The 17,961-nt window shown below is 39.4% G+C and overlaps 1 protein-coding gene across 4 annotated transcripts in view; it reads right to left on the bottom strand.

Annotated features, from left to right (window-relative positions):
• ryk (receptor like tyrosine kinase) overlaps positions 1 to 16,764 on the bottom strand; it is a 34,976-nt gene extending 18,212 nt beyond the window's left edge. For 3 of the 4 annotated variants that reach the window (XM_026305331.1, XM_026305333.1, XM_026305334.1), the window contains exons 1-7: positions 16,108 to 16,764; positions 5,047 to 5,168; positions 4,180 to 4,279; positions 3,301 to 3,432; positions 2,243 to 2,305; positions 1,511 to 1,652; positions 362 to 462 (exon numbers count right to left, since the gene is read on the bottom strand). In XM_026305331.1, coding sequence (XP_026161116.1) covers positions 362 to 462; positions 1,511 to 1,652; positions 2,243 to 2,305; positions 3,301 to 3,432; positions 4,180 to 4,279; positions 5,047 to 5,168; positions 16,108 to 16,318 — 871 coding nt within the window. In that variant the 5' untranslated portion in view covers positions 16,319 to 16,764. The remainder of the gene's footprint in view (positions 1 to 361; positions 463 to 1,510; positions 1,653 to 2,242; positions 2,306 to 3,300; positions 3,433 to 4,179; positions 4,280 to 5,046; positions 5,169 to 16,107) is intronic. The other variant, XM_026305332.1, reaches the window with a different exon arrangement.
• Between the last annotated feature and the right edge of the window lie 1,197 nt (positions 16,765 to 17,961).

The raw sequence follows: 17,961 nt of genomic DNA, 5'->3' as shown, positions 1-17,961 counted from the left end.
AGAGTTGCAGTGGTGATATTTACACATTACACAGACAATAATAAGGTCCACACGCAGCAGTAACAAAAAGAAAGAAATTAGTGCAGGAATTGCTCTCTTCATTAGAGTCTTATGATGCCTGTTAAACTTACAAGGTCATTCACAGTTGATTATTGAATTTGAAAAAGCATGCATGCTTGTGGATGCCAGTGCGAGAAGAGAAACTAAAACTGACATTGAAATCAGACTGTTCTTAAGTCCTTCTAGGTGCAAATCTGTAATTACCTCTACAAAACACTTCTAGATATTTTGAACAGAACATGTACTGATGTTGCATCTAGTTACTTATGTTATGGTGGGGAGTGCCAGGAAAATGTCTTACTGGTAACAGGGGCTGCGTTGTTTGGAGTGTCAGCCCTCAGGTACTGTGTGGTCTGAGTGGACGGCTGAGACAGGCCCTGCGAACTTCCACTGTCACTCACACTGAAAAACACAAAGAGGAACAACACTGAGTTATTTTTGAAGTTTCTATTACGTACTCCTAGTAACTATTTATTAATAGATTATAATGTACCCAGTGTCTTAACTTAGGAAATCCTTGGTATTGTGTAAACCTATCCAATCGAAAGTGATCAACTACGTAAACAATAAGAACCTGTTGCATCACAACCTGCAACACCAACTTTCTGAAAGTCTTCAGAGGACAAACAATATATTGAACTTCTGCAAAATGATGGTATGACATCATGACATGGACAAATACAAAACTAGAAGTTTTATGTAGTAAAAAAGAAGGAAAAAGTCAATTACTCCATGATTTTCAAGTGAAGTATAAACTAAATTGGAAAATAAAATCAACACAGTTAAAAGTAGTTCAAACATAGTAGAGCAGTTTACTCATAATCCAGTACAGTTCTTATAATCTGATACAACCAGATACTTCTCTTCAACAGTATCCTTTATTATTTCATTATTTATTCATTATCAATTAACCAGACAATATTTTTTGATCCATTCATTCCACAAAAAAAACACCAACTCCATAGAGTCCAGGGGTATAAAGTCCATAGACCAGACCAATGAGATCATGAAGCCACCTTTGGGAAAGCATTACAGGAACTAGTTTAGCACAAACATTATACTAGACAGACTTATCTGACATTTCAGAAAATATTCAGTTTGAATTTATCACCGCTTCAATGGATACCATCTAGAATCAATAACAAAGAGAGGATGAGCTTATCTCATTTCATTTTGGTATCTGTTAGCCTGTGTAGCTGCCTACAGGCATCTGGAATGAAGATTACAGGAAGTGAACAACAGGAAAGCTAAAGTGCAGGTTTCAACTTGATATAACCCTCTCTGCAGAGACGACCTATTTTGGTCTTTGAAAAGACTGTGTAGGAATACTAACATTCACAGGTGACTGATACACAGCTGTAAATTTACTCTGTTGTGTGCTGGTTTTCATCACTTTTAAAGAATAAGTGCATCTGTGTCTTTGGATCTGGTAGAAGCAAATGAAACAAACCTGTCTTCCATCTCTACTCTCTTCATGCTGTGCAGATGCAGGATGGCCAGGATGATGGCCACAAGGAAGATGACAATGCAGCAGACACTCACACTTATATAAAACACCTGAGTGGAAGTGGTGGGGGTGGTCACACCATCTACTGATAAAAACAAGCCATGGGTTAAATATAACAACATCTGCTGTTATAAAAGAAGCAGAGCAGAAATATGAGGTAAGGAAACGAGACAAAGACATGGCTCAGTGGAAAAGAAACTATAAGTACACCAAGGGCTCCACTTATGGATAATGGAAGTCTCGAATCATAGAAGCTGTGCCGAGCTTATGTGTCTGAGAGCTTTTCTCATCACCTCGCTAAAAGCCCCTGAGGGCCCCAGGTTCCTCAGACCTACCCAAGCAGAAGGGAGACAACCCACTAATGGTACTTTGTCATTGGGGCAGTGGGCTTACAAAGAGTCTGAATAAATTTCTGGAAGAGGACAACCATGGCAAGGGGTGTGGATTGACAGAGTGCACTTCAATAGAAGAATGACTCCTTCTCTTTGGAAGGAGTCCTTCTCTGAAATCATATGCCTTGGCTATGCGAAGTCTCGCTAGCATGCACTGCTAAACAGAGAGACCCTCTCATTCCTAACTAAGCCTGTGCCTTAACAGACTGATGTCACATACTATAGACAAAGCAAGGAGCTGGTAGATTGGGAGAAATAAAGCAAGATGTAGATGGTTACTTACAGTCAGTTCGTTGAAAAGTGTTATTGTTGAGCGGAACAGGAATCTTTGGGTCAGAATCTATTCCTGTTCATAGGAGGAAGAAAGAATTACATTAATTTTAGTCACTGTCAAAGTCTACTAAGTTTACGGCAAACACAACTGAGACAATTCAGCACAAAATATTGTTTTGTGTAAATTACAGATGGGAGCTTGTCAGGTTTGAATTAGTACCAGACAAAAAAAAGTGTAGAAGCCTTAATGAAAAACTAAGGCAAAATTCCTGTCACCCATGTAGTGAGGAACTGCTGAGTATTTTTTCCACTTCTTTAGTAAATAAAAGCAACAAAGTCAGGCAAGTCTCTCCCCCTCTCATTAGGGAATACAATAATACAGAACCAATGAATGTTATGTGACAATTTAAATGTCAGTAACATAAAAAAAAATAGTCCTAGTCCTAACATTGCTACAGAGTACCAAAAAAATACTAGAAATATAAAAATAACTTGTTTTTGACTAAATATCACCATCCAGTATTCTAGATTTTGATAGCTCTTAGCTAACAGGACAGTACAACATGGTTAAACCTAAAAAAGTTGTTTTTGCCAAGTTTCTAAAAAATACCGTAGGTTCCTAAACAGCTCATGGAATTCTTGACAAGTGTCACTAGTTTAAACTCCAAGTCAGTAAGCTCAGGGTGTGATTATAAAACACCATCTATACATTACTGTGTTTTCCTCTGTTGGATCACCACTGGAAAAGCATTGACAGACATGATTGCTCAGCATACAACCCAAAATAAGATGAGAATGCATTTGTTCCCATGGGTCATATGGCAAGAAGTCTTTTGAGCTGCATGTAATTATACTCAGTTTGAAAATAGAAAAAAAGAACTGAACAAAAAACACAAAATATCAACCCCCCACTGTAACTTATGAAAGTATCTGATACAATTAAGCAAATCGCCACACAATCCACAGTCAATGTAGACAGAGTTATAAACCAAAAAAAACTATTAGGTATCACAACTGTATGTGCTAAGACGTTTCTAATGGGTCAACCCTACTTTCGTAAATACTTACTTTTAGAACACATTTTCCTCCTCTTGAAGTTGAGCACTGTGTAGTTGTTGGCATGGATGGTCAGATTGAGCTGCACCGTCACAAAGGCCTCTCCTTCCACCTTGCCAGTACAGAAGAGGTCCACTCTAAAGACTGTAGAGGAAACACACAGACCCATACCACAAACATCATTTACAGTAGGTAAACTTGCACTCTTGAGGTGCATAATATCTATGCCAGAAATCACAGAACATCAGTGAAATAAATTTTTTATATTATTTCAGGCCTGAAATAATTTTGTTGTCAGTGCTGCTTAATCCTAGCAGTCATGCAATTGTTATAATGTTGTAAATGTTATTACTGCAGCGTGACGCTAAATTATTGTGCACTTTTCTGTTCAACATTTTCAGAAATATTCCTATCTCACTGCAGATAAAGCCAAATAAGTTCACCCAACAGCAAAGATCACTCATTAATATGTTATAGCTCATCCTTTCATTCATACAAAATTGCAGCATCAAAATGACAGTTTGAAGTTTTACAAGATGCTATGTTAGAGACTATTCTTGGTGCTGAGCAGTAGCCAGGCAAAAAGTGGAGTATCCAGAAGGTTACTGTGAAACAGGCAAGTAATAAACATAAATAAGCAACTTTTTCCTTTTGAAGTGAACACTTCCCTAAATGTTGAACAAAATATGAAGCTATGGCCAGGAGACAGTTTGCTTAGTATAGCACAAAAACTGTGAACTTCAATGTTGTATGTACGAAGCAGCAACTAAATTAAAATGTCTCAGTAGTTTTTAAAGTTCCCTGATCATATCTAGTTGCCACAGAACAAGCTGGAGAAATGTGGATTTGCAAACACCCTTTTCGAAAAGAGAAAAGGCAGATATTGCCCACCAGAGGGAACATGGGGCACCTCCCCCTGACTAGATACGTTGCTCCGTGGCTGGTTCATGGCAACTGGGTTCTCCACGTGGAAGCCAAGCCGATAGTCAACCTATAAACAAAGAATGAACTATGTCAACAAAAGTTATCAAGACAGAAATTACTAATGTTGAATGTGTGCTCAGTTAAAAATGTATATAAGTTATGGGTGTAAGAATACAACCATCTCATGATATGCTTTAATTCAATCACAACATAGTCAACGCAAAAGGAATAAAAACAAATGTTGCAGTTATGTTTCTGTTTAGATTTGTAAATTCCCAAAAATAAATTTTCAAAAACTTGTTTCTTAGTTAAGCATTTCCCTTTCTAGATTTGAGTGAAAAGTCCAATTCAAACACTGTGTACGTTGGGGAAAAAAACTCACCATTTCCCTATGGCAGAGCAGATAATGAGGGCTGAAATAAGAACCCATAGTTGTGACTATAACTGTGATGATGTCAATGTAGATGTTGTAGCATGTCAGCCATTGTGTAAGCCATAGTGCATCGGCAGAGCTTGCAAGTTGTCACTGTTCAGTGCAGAACTGTGGCCCCAATTTCTTACCTCCATGCTGGGATACCAAAACGCTGCCGTTCAGCTTAAAAATTTGAATTTGTTTAAAAATCTGCTAAAATAGCTATCACTGATGGACATCACGGTCAAACATTAACACAAATAAATACCAATAATAATAAATGGCACGGCTTTTGAGTTATAACTTATTGACTTGATGTTTTTTAGTTTCACCATGCACATCCTCACATTTCTGAATCACAAAACGTCATTCCACTGTGTATTGTTACACCTCTAATTTAAAGTAGTTATTCAATCATTCACCTTTGTCTTGGAATGCCATGTAAAGTGAAGGCTGTTGGTCTCAATGGGCACAGGCAAGGTGAAGGAGAGTGCATAATGATTCACCACATCGTCTCGTACGTAGTATAGCTCTGCATCCAGGCCTGTGTGAGGACAGAGGACATTAAACTGTTGCAGATTTTAAAATGTTGACATCACCAAACATAAAAGACATCAGTTTACCACAAACTTTCTAATCTGGAGGTAGATTTAAATACACAGAACAGAATGAGCCTTGGGAAAATGGGAAAATATCCATTCAAACTGCCAGCTTGGATTAGGGAGGGTTTCCCCTAAATAAGAAAGATGGACTAAAAACATCTGTTAGTACTTAGTGCCCTCTTAGTACCAAAGTGAAAAACTTCAAAACATTCAAGTGAGACAACGTCCAAAATATGACCACAATTTTCTCTTTTGGAAAGAAGAAATGGATGAGCAGAAGAGTTAAGAGAAAGGGAGTGGAATGTTTAGATAAAAAAATGAGAAACTGTATAAAACAGCCACGATGTGTTTAACCATTCAGTCTTTGAAAAAACTACAGCAAATGAATATCTGCAAACTGAACATGTGGTGTTATTTGTAATCACTCCTTCAAAAAGTCATGCATGTCTACTGTGTGCTGGTGAAATCCTGAGCACTGGCCCAGGGCAGTGCTATCAGTCCTTGAAAGCGTCTGTCTGGCAGAGTGGGGTCTGTCCATCAGTATCTGAGTATCTAGTTTAAAGACGGGAAGAATGAGCCCAGGCTCCCCTGATACCCCCAGGCTGTCTCAGAGCTCCGGCTCAGAGACCTTTCTCACATTGGCTCAATTAAAAACATTCTCAGGCATTTACCAACTCAGAAAGGAACGGGCCTTATGTAAACTAGTGTGCATCCAAGCCCACAGAGTGAGATTTATGGCTTTCTTTTTACCATTTATTGTAAGTTAACCCAGTGTAAATGTTTCCAAAACAATGTTAAAAATTACATTTTGGGTAGGCTTACAGTTAGGCTGATGAAGACCAGGTGATTTATTTGATTAAAAGCCTCAGTAAAAGTTAGTAAGTCGACCTTGAGTTAAATTTCTTTTGATCAAATACAGATTTGTGTAGGTAAGATAAATATCAAAATGACAAAATTATCCTCTAAGTCAGCGGTCCCCAACCTTTTTTGCACCACGGACTGGTTTCATGTAAGACATACATGAAATTAAAATAAAACTATGCGAAAAACATAAAAATACCACTAGTCAATAATGGAGCTGTCCTGAGCTTGTTTCTCTGCAACGAGGCGGTCCCACCTAGGCATCCCTAACTTTTTTTTTTTTCCTTTACATTTTAGCTAGCTTGTGTGCTTAATTTTTGGTATCAGATGACTGAAACAGGTACATGTCAAGCACGTCAAGAGGAACAGACGGATGTTATTAAAAGAGAACCTGATTTTTCAAAATAAAATATCTTTGAGAGTAAGTATGTCAAAACAGAAAAGCCTGATATGATGTTAACAAATTGCATGGTGTGTCAGACAGACACTCGAAAGCCCAAAAGATATTCAACTGATTCACTGGCTTCTGAAAGATCATCTACTAATTGTTTACTGGACTAAGTATTTATACTTTTAATTTAGCTGGTCTGTATTACAATTGGTATAAGCATCGTATTAAAATATTCACAGGTTGTGCTATCCATATACAGACACAAACACAACCATGCAGTTCAGTCGTATAATAACTGCCTGAAGACAACTTGTGTGCTCACTTCTGTCTATCTAGCCAAAGTGCAACAACTTCAAAACAGGAATGTGAGAGGCTGGCAACAGGAGCCTGTCAGTGTACACAGACTGAGGAACAGGGAAGGAAGTCGAACCATGCACTGCAGTTTAATCCCTGACACACAGACTCTGCTCTCTGGAATGGGAAAACAACATTACAATAAACTGTGCCGGTAAACAAGCCTTAGTGACTGGTCGCAACATATGACGAGCCTGACTACATCATCACATTGATGCAAGCATATCTAATGCCAAGAGACTTCTTAAATTCAAATGGAAAATAATATGGTGATTTTGAATTCCAGCCTGATAACTTGGCAGCACGTTGTGTTTTGACAGATTATTTCCTGCTGAACATTTCCATTTCTCCATGCTGGTGTCGAGTGATTAACAATAGCCAGGGCAGGACAGACTGTATCACCTACACTGATCTGAAAACACTAGCTCTAGGACTCTTGAGCATAAGGAAATACCAATAACAGAGTATACCAAAGTTAAGGCTTCATTTTTCCTGAGTAATGTAATGGGTCTTCTATTGTCACACTTCACAAAATAAATGACACCAAATTTGGTAGGCGAAACACAGCAAATAATACATCTTTTTTAAGACGTTATGACCATACCAATCTGCAACCTAATATTCAGTGCTATAGTTCACTCTTGTCACGTGATTAAATGACATGACAGTGCTGATTACAAATTACAGAGAAACCTCATCATGTGCTTAATCGGCAAGTCACACAGTACCGCTGGTTAATCAAAATCACAACTGAGGCCCTGGAAACATGCAAAATGTAACTTCTCTTACTCAGGACACTCCTAGCCTTATACAACTCGGCTGGAATATCATACAGTTTCTGAAACCTTTCAGTAAGTGTATACCAGTCCATTCACAACAAAACCGAATGTTGTTAAAACCCAAGTGGGACACCACGAATAAATCTGTGTTTGACTGTTACCTTCGATTGCACTGGTCACAAAGCTTTTCCATGTACAGTATCTATATCATATCAGTAATGCATTCAGACATATTTAAAGTAAATTCCAAACATATCCCTGAATAGTGACTTCATGAAGTTCCTCCTGACCATGGCAGAGCAGCCACAAAATTGATGGACCAAAACTATGGGCCTCCGCTTCACTTTTAAGCCAATGTAAACACATGTAGATTTGCTGTTAAAAGTGGCTTGAGACCAAAACCAGAGGATTTGACATTAACACAAAATGACACGGTTTGACTCTTCCTAGTAGTGTTGCACAATGTAACAAAACCACAATACCGATATCGCAATATCCTGCCATTAAAAATGGTACTATAGCTCTATAAGTGTTGGCACTTGAACGACAGTTTTAATAAGAGCAGTATATTCCAAGTTATGTTGTTGTGTGTATGTGCAGGACTCATATTTTTTCACTCATACCATCAAAAAAAAAAAAAAAGGGCTGGCTCAGTAGTCTACAAGTGCTTTTCCCGCCCATCTACAGCCTGTAAACAAAGCAGACACACTGTTGGTAAAACATGTTTCAAATCTACACAAACCAACAGAGCCAACAGTTCCAACTTGGCAAAGCACCTCGCCTGACAGACATGCCGACTTATATAATGTAGATAATAAAATAACAGTGCATAAATAATTTAAAGAGAGACAGGTTAGCGATTAGTGAATAGGACAGATAACATTTGCCAAGTCAATGGAGTCTGATTTCTTTTGCAACAAGTGAACTTTTTTCACTATGCGAGTTTGATGAGGAAATTAAGTCCAACTGCCTAATTTAACTTTATCTATTTAGCTGTTACATTACCAGTGTGACTAACATAATTCACTCCTATTGTTTTATGACCTCTTTTCACGTTCACCATGGAACTGATACTGACAAAATATTTTTTCCTATGTGCTGTCATTTATAATCCCATTTCTTTTCCTGATGGTTTAGTCTTTTCTGTGGCATCGTTTCAGTATTGGTATGGAGATACCTAGGCAGGTACCGAAGTCATAATTTCAGTATAGTCACAACACCACTTCCTACACTTGGCCATCCAGCCAACTGGACTAACCCTAACACTAACCCTGGGCTCAGTCAAGGAGGTGATCAAGAACCCAAAGATGAAGCATCCTTAAGTGGCCCAACCAAAGCTCATGCAGACTTAAACACCACAGAACATCTGTGGAGAGACCTGAAGATGACACTTCAGATGCTACTGATCCCACCTGATGAAGTCTGAGAACTTCTAGGAAGAGTGGGAGAAACTGCAAAGCTTGCAGACTTACGCCAAAAGACTCAGAACTGTACTTGCTGCCAAAACAGATTCAACCATGTGCTAATTTAAGGGAAAATGCTTAAATATTTTTGTAAATGAGACATTTTATTTTCTGATTCTGAATAAACATTTAAAAGAGAAATCTAAACACACTTTGGCATTTCTGGGTAACTCAGTGGGCAAAATGGTCATTTTATCTGTTTAAAATGAAATCTACTACATTAAATATGCAAAAATCGATCTAATAAATGTGCTAAAAATGTTTCTTTTAAATACAGATGTCAGCAAAAAATGAAGGACATTAAAGCAACACACCAGGAACAGTAACTATGGGGTCGCTTCTACATTTTTGCCTCTACAAAGTTTTTAGCTGATATGCAGTGTTGTCTTGCAAGCTGTGGATCACATTGCAGACTTTGAAAGCAGAGAACAAAAGGTGGCAGTGGCCAGGTGGCAGGGACCAGGACAGATATAACAAAGACACTCTTGTGTGCACAGTCGTCACTACACTACAACTCCCAAAGCCTCCATCCCTGAGTGCTCAGGAGATAAACATGAGCTTCAGCCACTCAATAGGAAAATAGTGGCCGCAAGGAGTCAAGGAAGGAGAAAATGAGGGCCCGCATGAAACCTTATCAACTGGAAACTCCAAACAAATTCTCAGGCATGAATGAGGCAGGAGAGGGGGAAATGTTAAAATATCAGACAATAGGGAAGCTAGAAAGGTTTTGGATTGTGTTAGATGTAAAATAGCTCATATGATATAAATCTCTACAGATGGATGAGTAGTCATTTTCATCAGCTGACAGGTTAAAAGGTCAAAGTAGGACAATTATTATTGCATGTATCATCACTAACTTAATTGCACACTGCAGAATTATAGAATAATTCAGCATTAATGCACTGAAGCACAAAATCTGCATTAATTTAACTGAAACTTTGCCAAACAAGCTACACCAAGTAACAAAAATGACAGCTTGGTCAGGCTGACTGGGTACAGTGTGAACACAGTTTCAATTTATTGTACATGAACTAGTATAATCACATCACCTTGAAGACCTCAGCATCTTCTTTCATGTACAAAATTTTTCCTATGCAATGCTCTTAACTCACTCATACCTTTAAATATGACATATTCAACACCAATACTTGTAGTGCAAAAGGTTGTCATCACAGTTCCTGCATAAATGATGACATATTCACAGTAAAATTCAGACTGGAGAGTGCTTAAGGTGCTGATTTAAATAAACACAAGACTTGCTACTTCGTTTAGAAAATAAAAGCCCACCCCAAGAGTAGCAGAGCTGCCTCTACCATAGAACATGTACTTTCACTTTTCAAACATATAATAGCTCAGTCTATTAACTGTTTTTCTTTTTTATTAAAACCTTTAATTATAACACAATCTCAAACTGACCTCAGTGTTTGTCCAAAATGCACCATATATTTTAAAGTTCATTCTGTAATATTTCATAATAAAAGTCATAAAGTCAAAATTTAAAAACCAACATTTCTGGCTTTGAATCTCCAAACAGCCATGCCTTGGACTGGGTTAACAGCAGGAAATCACATCACATGCCATCTCAGCTCAGTTAGCTGGCAGATATGTAGGGCACATCAGAGCTGCTTTGCTTAGCTTTGCTTTTTCTGTGGAGTTTGCTCTGTACAAAGTCTACAGAGGTCAGGGTATGAAAACAGGGAGGGAGAACTATTTGTCTTTTACTTTTAACCTTCATCAGACAATTTTGAGACAAGGAACTGTATCTTCCTACAGAACAAACAGCTACCTAATCACAACCATTGTCATAGCATGCATTACAGGTACATTATGAGGTATGCACTTACAGGAGATGGTCAAGATAATCAAAAAAGGACATCGGACAACAATAATATCTGGAAGGTTTGACCATGAGGATGGTGCCTGATGGTGCAGAGCTACTGAGGGGTTTCCCCACTGCAGTTTACTGGTCACTACATTGCACAGTATTAGCTCGATATGGAGGAACAAACCACCACTTTTAGATGTTTTCTAAAAAGCATCAAAGGGTGAACTGAAACGGAAGGCACAATAATGATGTAGAATAAGGACGCAGGACAGTGAAGTACAACCAAATATCTTGACCACAGATATCAGCTAAGCATTTACAGGTTTAACACTGCAAAGACAACCTGGTTGCATTTGAAAGTATTTTACAGCTCAAAGAAAAACACACATTAAGTCACAATCTTTGTGGTTTTCTTTGACTCACTTCAAAGAGACCATACATCAGTTTCCCTCTTTTATTCCATGAAGTTGCCCGAGGCGCACAAGGATGAAGGCAGGGAAAGGAATCTGAGCAAGCCTGTCTGCCGCTGTCCCATTATAGGCACCTCATTGATGCTTGCATGTTGCTCAAAGGGGCTCCTTAGTTTACTCAACAAATAGCAAATGTTTGTGGCACAATGACTTCATCTTGAGGCGACGAAAGGGTCATTTCAGAGATCTCACACACGCAGTGTTTTTGGATGCTGTTTTATATGGGCAGCTTTGTGAGCACAGCGGCAGTTTGAAAGCCCCGGCTGTGTGCCGTCAAATATTTTTTTGAATTTTTGTTAGTTCAGCAAAGTGTTTTTCCAAACAAAATTTATCTCCCATTTCCCCAAACGGTACAGAAAGGAGACGGCTTGGAAAGCATCTGATTTCAGTAACTGCTTCTTTTTTCTATTTCATTGGCCTAAAATTACATCAGAATAAACCCAAGCATGACAGTTGCTTCTGCAGAAGGCACACAGCACTGTCCAAAACCTTATGACATTTATTGTCAAACAAACAGCAGGAAGAAAAAAAAATTGGTATTTGTAATTCTGACTTTTACAGAAAGGCAGCAGCTTAAAAAGCATGTGGTTGCTGTACAGAATCTCCAGAGCACATCAGCTTGTAGACAAAAGATGTGAAAGCAGGGGCTCGTCTATTCAGCCACAGGATCCTTGGAGAGTGGCATGAAGGAAATGAATGCTGCTGCCAATCAGCCCTCACTGTGCACAGGCTCTTTTTCAAAGCCCCTACTTGCCTTTCAGCTCTTTGAAGGGTGGGGGTGAGGGGGTGTAGCTGACATTCACGTAGATCTTCAGAATACATGCATGGTTTTACAAACTTCACCATATTTATTGTGAGACCTGGCTGTTCTACATGTTTTCATGCCAGGGCAGAGGAATTATGGCCAAATCACCTGTTGAAAAAAATGACTATACTCCTAAAATTAGAATTAGATTAGAATCTATCTAGCACCGCAGTTGCACAAAGCATGTTTTCCATTCCCACACATTGAAAAAGTATTGGAAAAACTTATTTTTAATTGGGAACTGCTTATTTTGTCTACCAATCATTCATTTTGGTTGGGAACTGGGTTTGTTTTGACAGGGGAAAAACTCAGCAGTACTACAGTGAGCATTAAGTATACCATACAAGGACTAGAAAACAGATTCTTTTAGTGCTTACTTTCCACCAAGAAAAATTCCTCAGAGTAATGTGTTAGGGATCAAGACCACTGATGACTCTACCATGGAAAACTGGGCTCAAAACACTCTATTATTATTAGAGGAGAGAGCAAATATGTGTTGGATGTACAGAAAGACTTTTTTTTTTTTTTTTTACTTCATCCCTAGTCATCTAAATGAGCACATGGATGGTCAGAATGCCAGGAAAGAAAGGACATCAGTGAAACCAGTCTGAAGTATCCCATCATGTTGAGTGAGAGTCTCATTCATTTTCACAATTTGCTATTTTATTGATCATACAAACATAATTGATTCATTATTTCAATAATTCTTCAAGCTAAATATATTATCTGGCTACAGCTTTACCCATGTGGTTTGTTGACTCGTTTTTTAAAGCATCACTGTAAATACAGTATTTTTATGTTTGCTGGTGCCTGCTGCTCGATGACAGTAGCTTGTGATTATATTTCTCTTGCAATGGCCAAACTACTGACTGATTCGCCCATCTCTCCTGGAACTGAATAATTTCCTAAATGTAATTTAAGGCATGACTCATTACATTTTACCCTTTAGAGACCTTCAAATAGCTACACTCCAGCTACAAGCAGTTCCTTCCTTGTGGCTCTGGGTTTGTATCACAATAACTGTTTTATGGATTTTTAGCATTTTGCAACTGCATTCCAACAAAATCTGCACTATGTGGACATATCAATTGAATTTGAGCTGGTCATTGCAGCAAAATTCAAACCAGGAGTCATGGCTTCTTAATACTCACCTTATGTGGGAGCAGAAGGTAGGGATGCGTGGGCAGTGTGAGATTCTTTACTTTACTTCACTACCCATTAGTTGTATGCAAAAACCATCAGGGATACTGCCTGTATGTCATCCGTAGACATCAGCTGTGTGTAAAGCCAGACTTCAACTCAGGCATGGCGCTTTCCTGTGCGCTTACCTTACCGACCCCTTGGGAGCCAGGCTGTTTGGTAAAGTTATCAAAATGAAATTCTGTACATACAGTCCATCTGCTTAAAAACAGAGACCAAAGCAATACTGCACTATGGTATTTTATCTGCTACAATGATCTCTTTGTGTGCCTTTGCCAAAACGTTGATCTGAGCAGGTGGAAACACGAGTGAATCCTATAATCCTTTACAATCTATTTTATTGTGTTTCACGTATTGTGTTGTGTTCATTGTGTTTCACTGTATGGGTGGTTTTTTAAACATACCTGTACCCTCCAGTTGTGAGCGGCCACTCGAGTAGATTTGTTTCTGAACAAACTGAAGTCTTTTAGAGCGCCCATCGGCTTTTGGAAGCAATGGCACCTGTTTCGTTTTACCCAGTCACGACCACAGCAGCTGAAGGCCAGTGTTTTCTAGGAGAGAGTGCGTTCCCTGAGAGCTTGTGGCTTCCCTGTTGAAATTTTGGCCTGAACTTGTGTGTTTATAGAAGCAGGGTCCAGGCAGTTGAGGTAACTATATGAGACTCCCTCATTAGCTCTAACTTCTTTAGTCCGCCAGTTGGAGGTATCTAAACCACTGTAGCATTTAGAACACATTTTGTCCGATACGCCATGTATATAAAGTGCCAAGACAAGCAGCAGATGTTTCTGAACACACCATTTTTTTGTTTATCTGACTTCATTATTTAGACAAAATGTATGTAGCAAGACGTAGTCTACATATTGCAGTTTGCAAAATTCAGGCTTTCTATTAATAAAATGCACAATGTATATAATTTTCCATTGTCTGTGCAGTTAAATTGTGAGTCTAAGGTTTGAATAACTGGTATTGCAAGTAATTCTGTACCTACACAAGCAAACTGTAGGCCACTGTGCCATAAGACTCCCTGGCCACCTATTGGCACTATGAGCATGATGCCAGTTTCACCCACTTCCAACAAGTTTTTTCCTACCACTGAATAATGTAAGTTTCTGTCCACGCATACTTTAGGCTGCACACATGTAGTTGTCAAACATTAAGAGATTTCTCCATACCACCAGACGAGGTTTCAGGCAAACCACAAGAGAGGCCCTTCTCTGGCAACAGAAGATTAACTATAGTGTGATGGAGAACGAGAGTTAACAAATGGGACAGAGTCAGCCTACGCTCTAACACCAGCCAGATTATAGGGACATGAGCTGAATGTTTTGAAACAGCAAAATGAGTGATAGTTTGACTCTCGTCTTGTCTTTTTTTTTTTTTAAACCAGTTTCCACATTTTGAAACACTGCAGTGCATGTATCTTTCCACAACCCATGAAAAAAAATACACAGCATACTTCACATGTTGCATACATGATGTTTACGTTTTGAGTAAACATCATGCAGCACATTAATGTGAGAAGGTGCAACAAGAGTTTCCTCCCTCCACAAAGACATCAAACACTAGCGTGTCTACACCTTCATTAGACTGTGCACTCACATGGTAAATGACTACTTTCAAACTGCACTCTCAAAACATCTTCACTAAACCCTACATTAACAACTTAGCACCAGTCCACATACTGGCTCGACCTTGGCACCAGTATGGAGGATGAACAGTGCACAGACACTATTACAGCCAATGTAACAAGGGCAAATACAATAACAGCTGTCCAATCATCAAGAAGACACAGGTCCACTATGTTTGTGTGCATTTTGTCTTAAACACAGATGGTTTAACGTGGCCAGGGCACTTACATATGCCAGTCTCCATGGCCCAAAATCATACACAAGACATTGTGCATCTGGGTCATAGACCCCAGCAGCACTATGAGCAAAGCAAACAAAACTGAAACCCCTCCAACTTAAGACCCAACCACAAATATAGAGTATAAGTTGTGGTTTTTAAATAAATCGTTGTTTGACTTCCTCCCTTCCACGGCTCCTGGTGACACATCAGCATACCTTACTCAGTGCAGTCCAGGAGTGAACACACCACAGCTGTTTTAATAGACTCTCTTGTCTTGGGGAATACTAAATAATATCTACTGTTGGGCCCAATTGCAATAAATAACAGTTTCACTGATGTAAGTTAAAAGATTCACACATACTTGTATATAGGCAGAATAAAATCAAAAAAGTAATCTATGAACCAGCTGTTGACTACGCTGTAGGGGGGCACTTCATGACAAATGTTAGCCTGATATGTATTGACAGCATTTTAAAAAGGAACTGTTACTTTCTTCAATTATGTTAGAATTTACATAAATATTTACATACAGTGCCCACAGTTTACATGAATACGGATGCATTTTTCCTCAGCTCTAACTGGTCCCTGAATCCTCATTTATTCCAGCGCAGCTTCATGTTACCACACAACTAGAACACCTAAGACACCAAACATTGAGGATGACTGTCTGTGTGCAGCAGATGTAGCCCAAGTAATGAACTGTAATGCAAAAAAATAATGCAAATCTCCACTCCAAGCAGTTTCAGAAGGAAAATAAAAGATGTGACAGTAGTCTCACACACACACACACACACACACACACACACACACACACACACACACACACACACTCAGCGTAATAGTCTTACAAAGTCTGAAGCAGTCGGCTGTAAAATCAGGGCTTACCTAAGAGCTTCTTGACCTCCTCCACACTCATGTATATGTTGACACTGGGTTGGTGGACGTTGTTCTTGTTGCTGCTGCTGCTCGGGCTGGCGATGCAGGCGGCCCCCTCCAGCAGCAGGAGGAAGAAGAAGCCCCCCAGCCTCCACAGCACGGAGTGTGGCCAACCTCGGGGCTCAGACGGGCTGCCAGAGCCGTGAATCAACCCCAACATAGCAGCGGTCGCCTGGCTCGCAGTTGTTCTCGGTGTTGCCCAGTCGCCAATATCTTTCTCATCCGTCTCTAAAGTTAATCCCGGGAGACAACATTACTAGTAACTTTACGACGCACGCCGCTTGTAGCCTTAACTCCGTCCCACCAGTCTGTTTTTGTCCTTTCTGGTTAGCGGAGGCAGGCTAAGTTAGCCGGAGCAGGCTAACTTCAGTCGGGCTGTGCTAACCGTCACACTGCCGTTCAACGTTTGAACGTTCACGGAGATTTGCGACGTTTTCCCAACAGGAAAGGCACCAACCGGATATCTCCACGCTAAAGTGCCTTGATTTTGCAGGCGAAAGTGAAAGGAGTTCCCCAGAGTAGCGAGGTGGCTAACACATCCAGTTTTCTCCCTCCACGGTCCTGGTCCCGGACCCTTTTCCTCGGTTTTCAGTCGGAGCAGGGAGAGAGGGGGGGTGGGGGGTGGTAGCGGGGGCGCTCACTGCCCCGAATACACCAGCTGCCTTCAGGGGATAGTGGGAAATATGTTGGTCTAACTTATTGAAAAATTAACGAAATAAAAGTTGGTGGACTTCATCACATTAAAGACAAGTAAATTGCAACACCTATATCTAAAGCTTCAACATGTCTACATTACTGTTATTGTGTTATCCGTATCGTGTCTTTATTGTTGTAATTGATGCGTGTGAAGCCGAAGTAATCGCATATCTTATCAACTATCAATTGACTATATACAACGTTTAATATAGACACAGGACTGATAAAGAGATATCCATATATTTTAATAAACTTTCCATTTAACATTAGCCCTCCAATGGGCAGTAAAAAATCTGTAGGTAAATAGGAAACGTAAAGGAATTCCGAGGTTCCCTGAAGGCAGCACGAAAACCCGCAAGTCGGTCTGGAGAACAAGTGGTATGATTTTCTGAAACATGCCAAAACGAAAATATCACAAAATGCTGAGGAATCTGCCTTTTGGAGGTAGAGGGTAATATTTTATTCAAGGACATCAAACTAGTATTCTGACATCCTTAAAATGAAATTCAGGGTATGCTTTTATTATGTGTTGGTTTCAGGGGTCAGGTCAGTGGTCTTCAGTCATAGCCTTCAGTGAGAGTTACTGGGCAAACAGCATAAACGCTTTTTCTTGGCTGTGAAGTTCACATAAAGTAAAACATTTTCCCTCACATGCCTAATGACAACAATAATTTATGGATGGATGGGTTTTGCAGTATCTACTGGTAAAACAATAGTCACATGCATTAGAAGAACAGCAGATAAGTGTCTTATTATGATGTTGGCTGACAACATGCACTTTGAACAGAAGCTCTGTTGGAGAGGCTAAATGCCATTTTTCTAAAGATTTCTCCTAGTTTGGTGTTTGATGATGGTAGTGGAGAGCATTCCAGAATTTCCCATTTCGTGAATGAGCAGACCATAACATCTTTTTCACCATCATCAAGCCGTCCAGTAACCTCTCCTGCCCTGAATGGCAGTATCTGAATTTGTACAGTTCTTATTTATTTAGGTTTTCCCTGAACTGCTTATCTGCATGTGTGATTTCAGATAGTGGCTAATGCTGCTATTCATGGACCATGTATTTTTTAGAATCTATGGGTTACTTGGGTAAAAATATTTTCCAAT

The sequence above is a fragment of the Mastacembelus armatus genome, chromosome 4 (assembly GCF_900324485.2).
Source record: "Mastacembelus armatus chromosome 4, fMasArm1.2, whole genome shotgun sequence".
NCBI lineage: Eukaryota > Metazoa > Chordata > Actinopteri > Synbranchiformes > Mastacembelidae > Mastacembelus > Mastacembelus armatus.
Note: the sequence above shows the minus strand (reverse complement) of the source record. Positions and strands in the feature narration are given on the sequence as shown.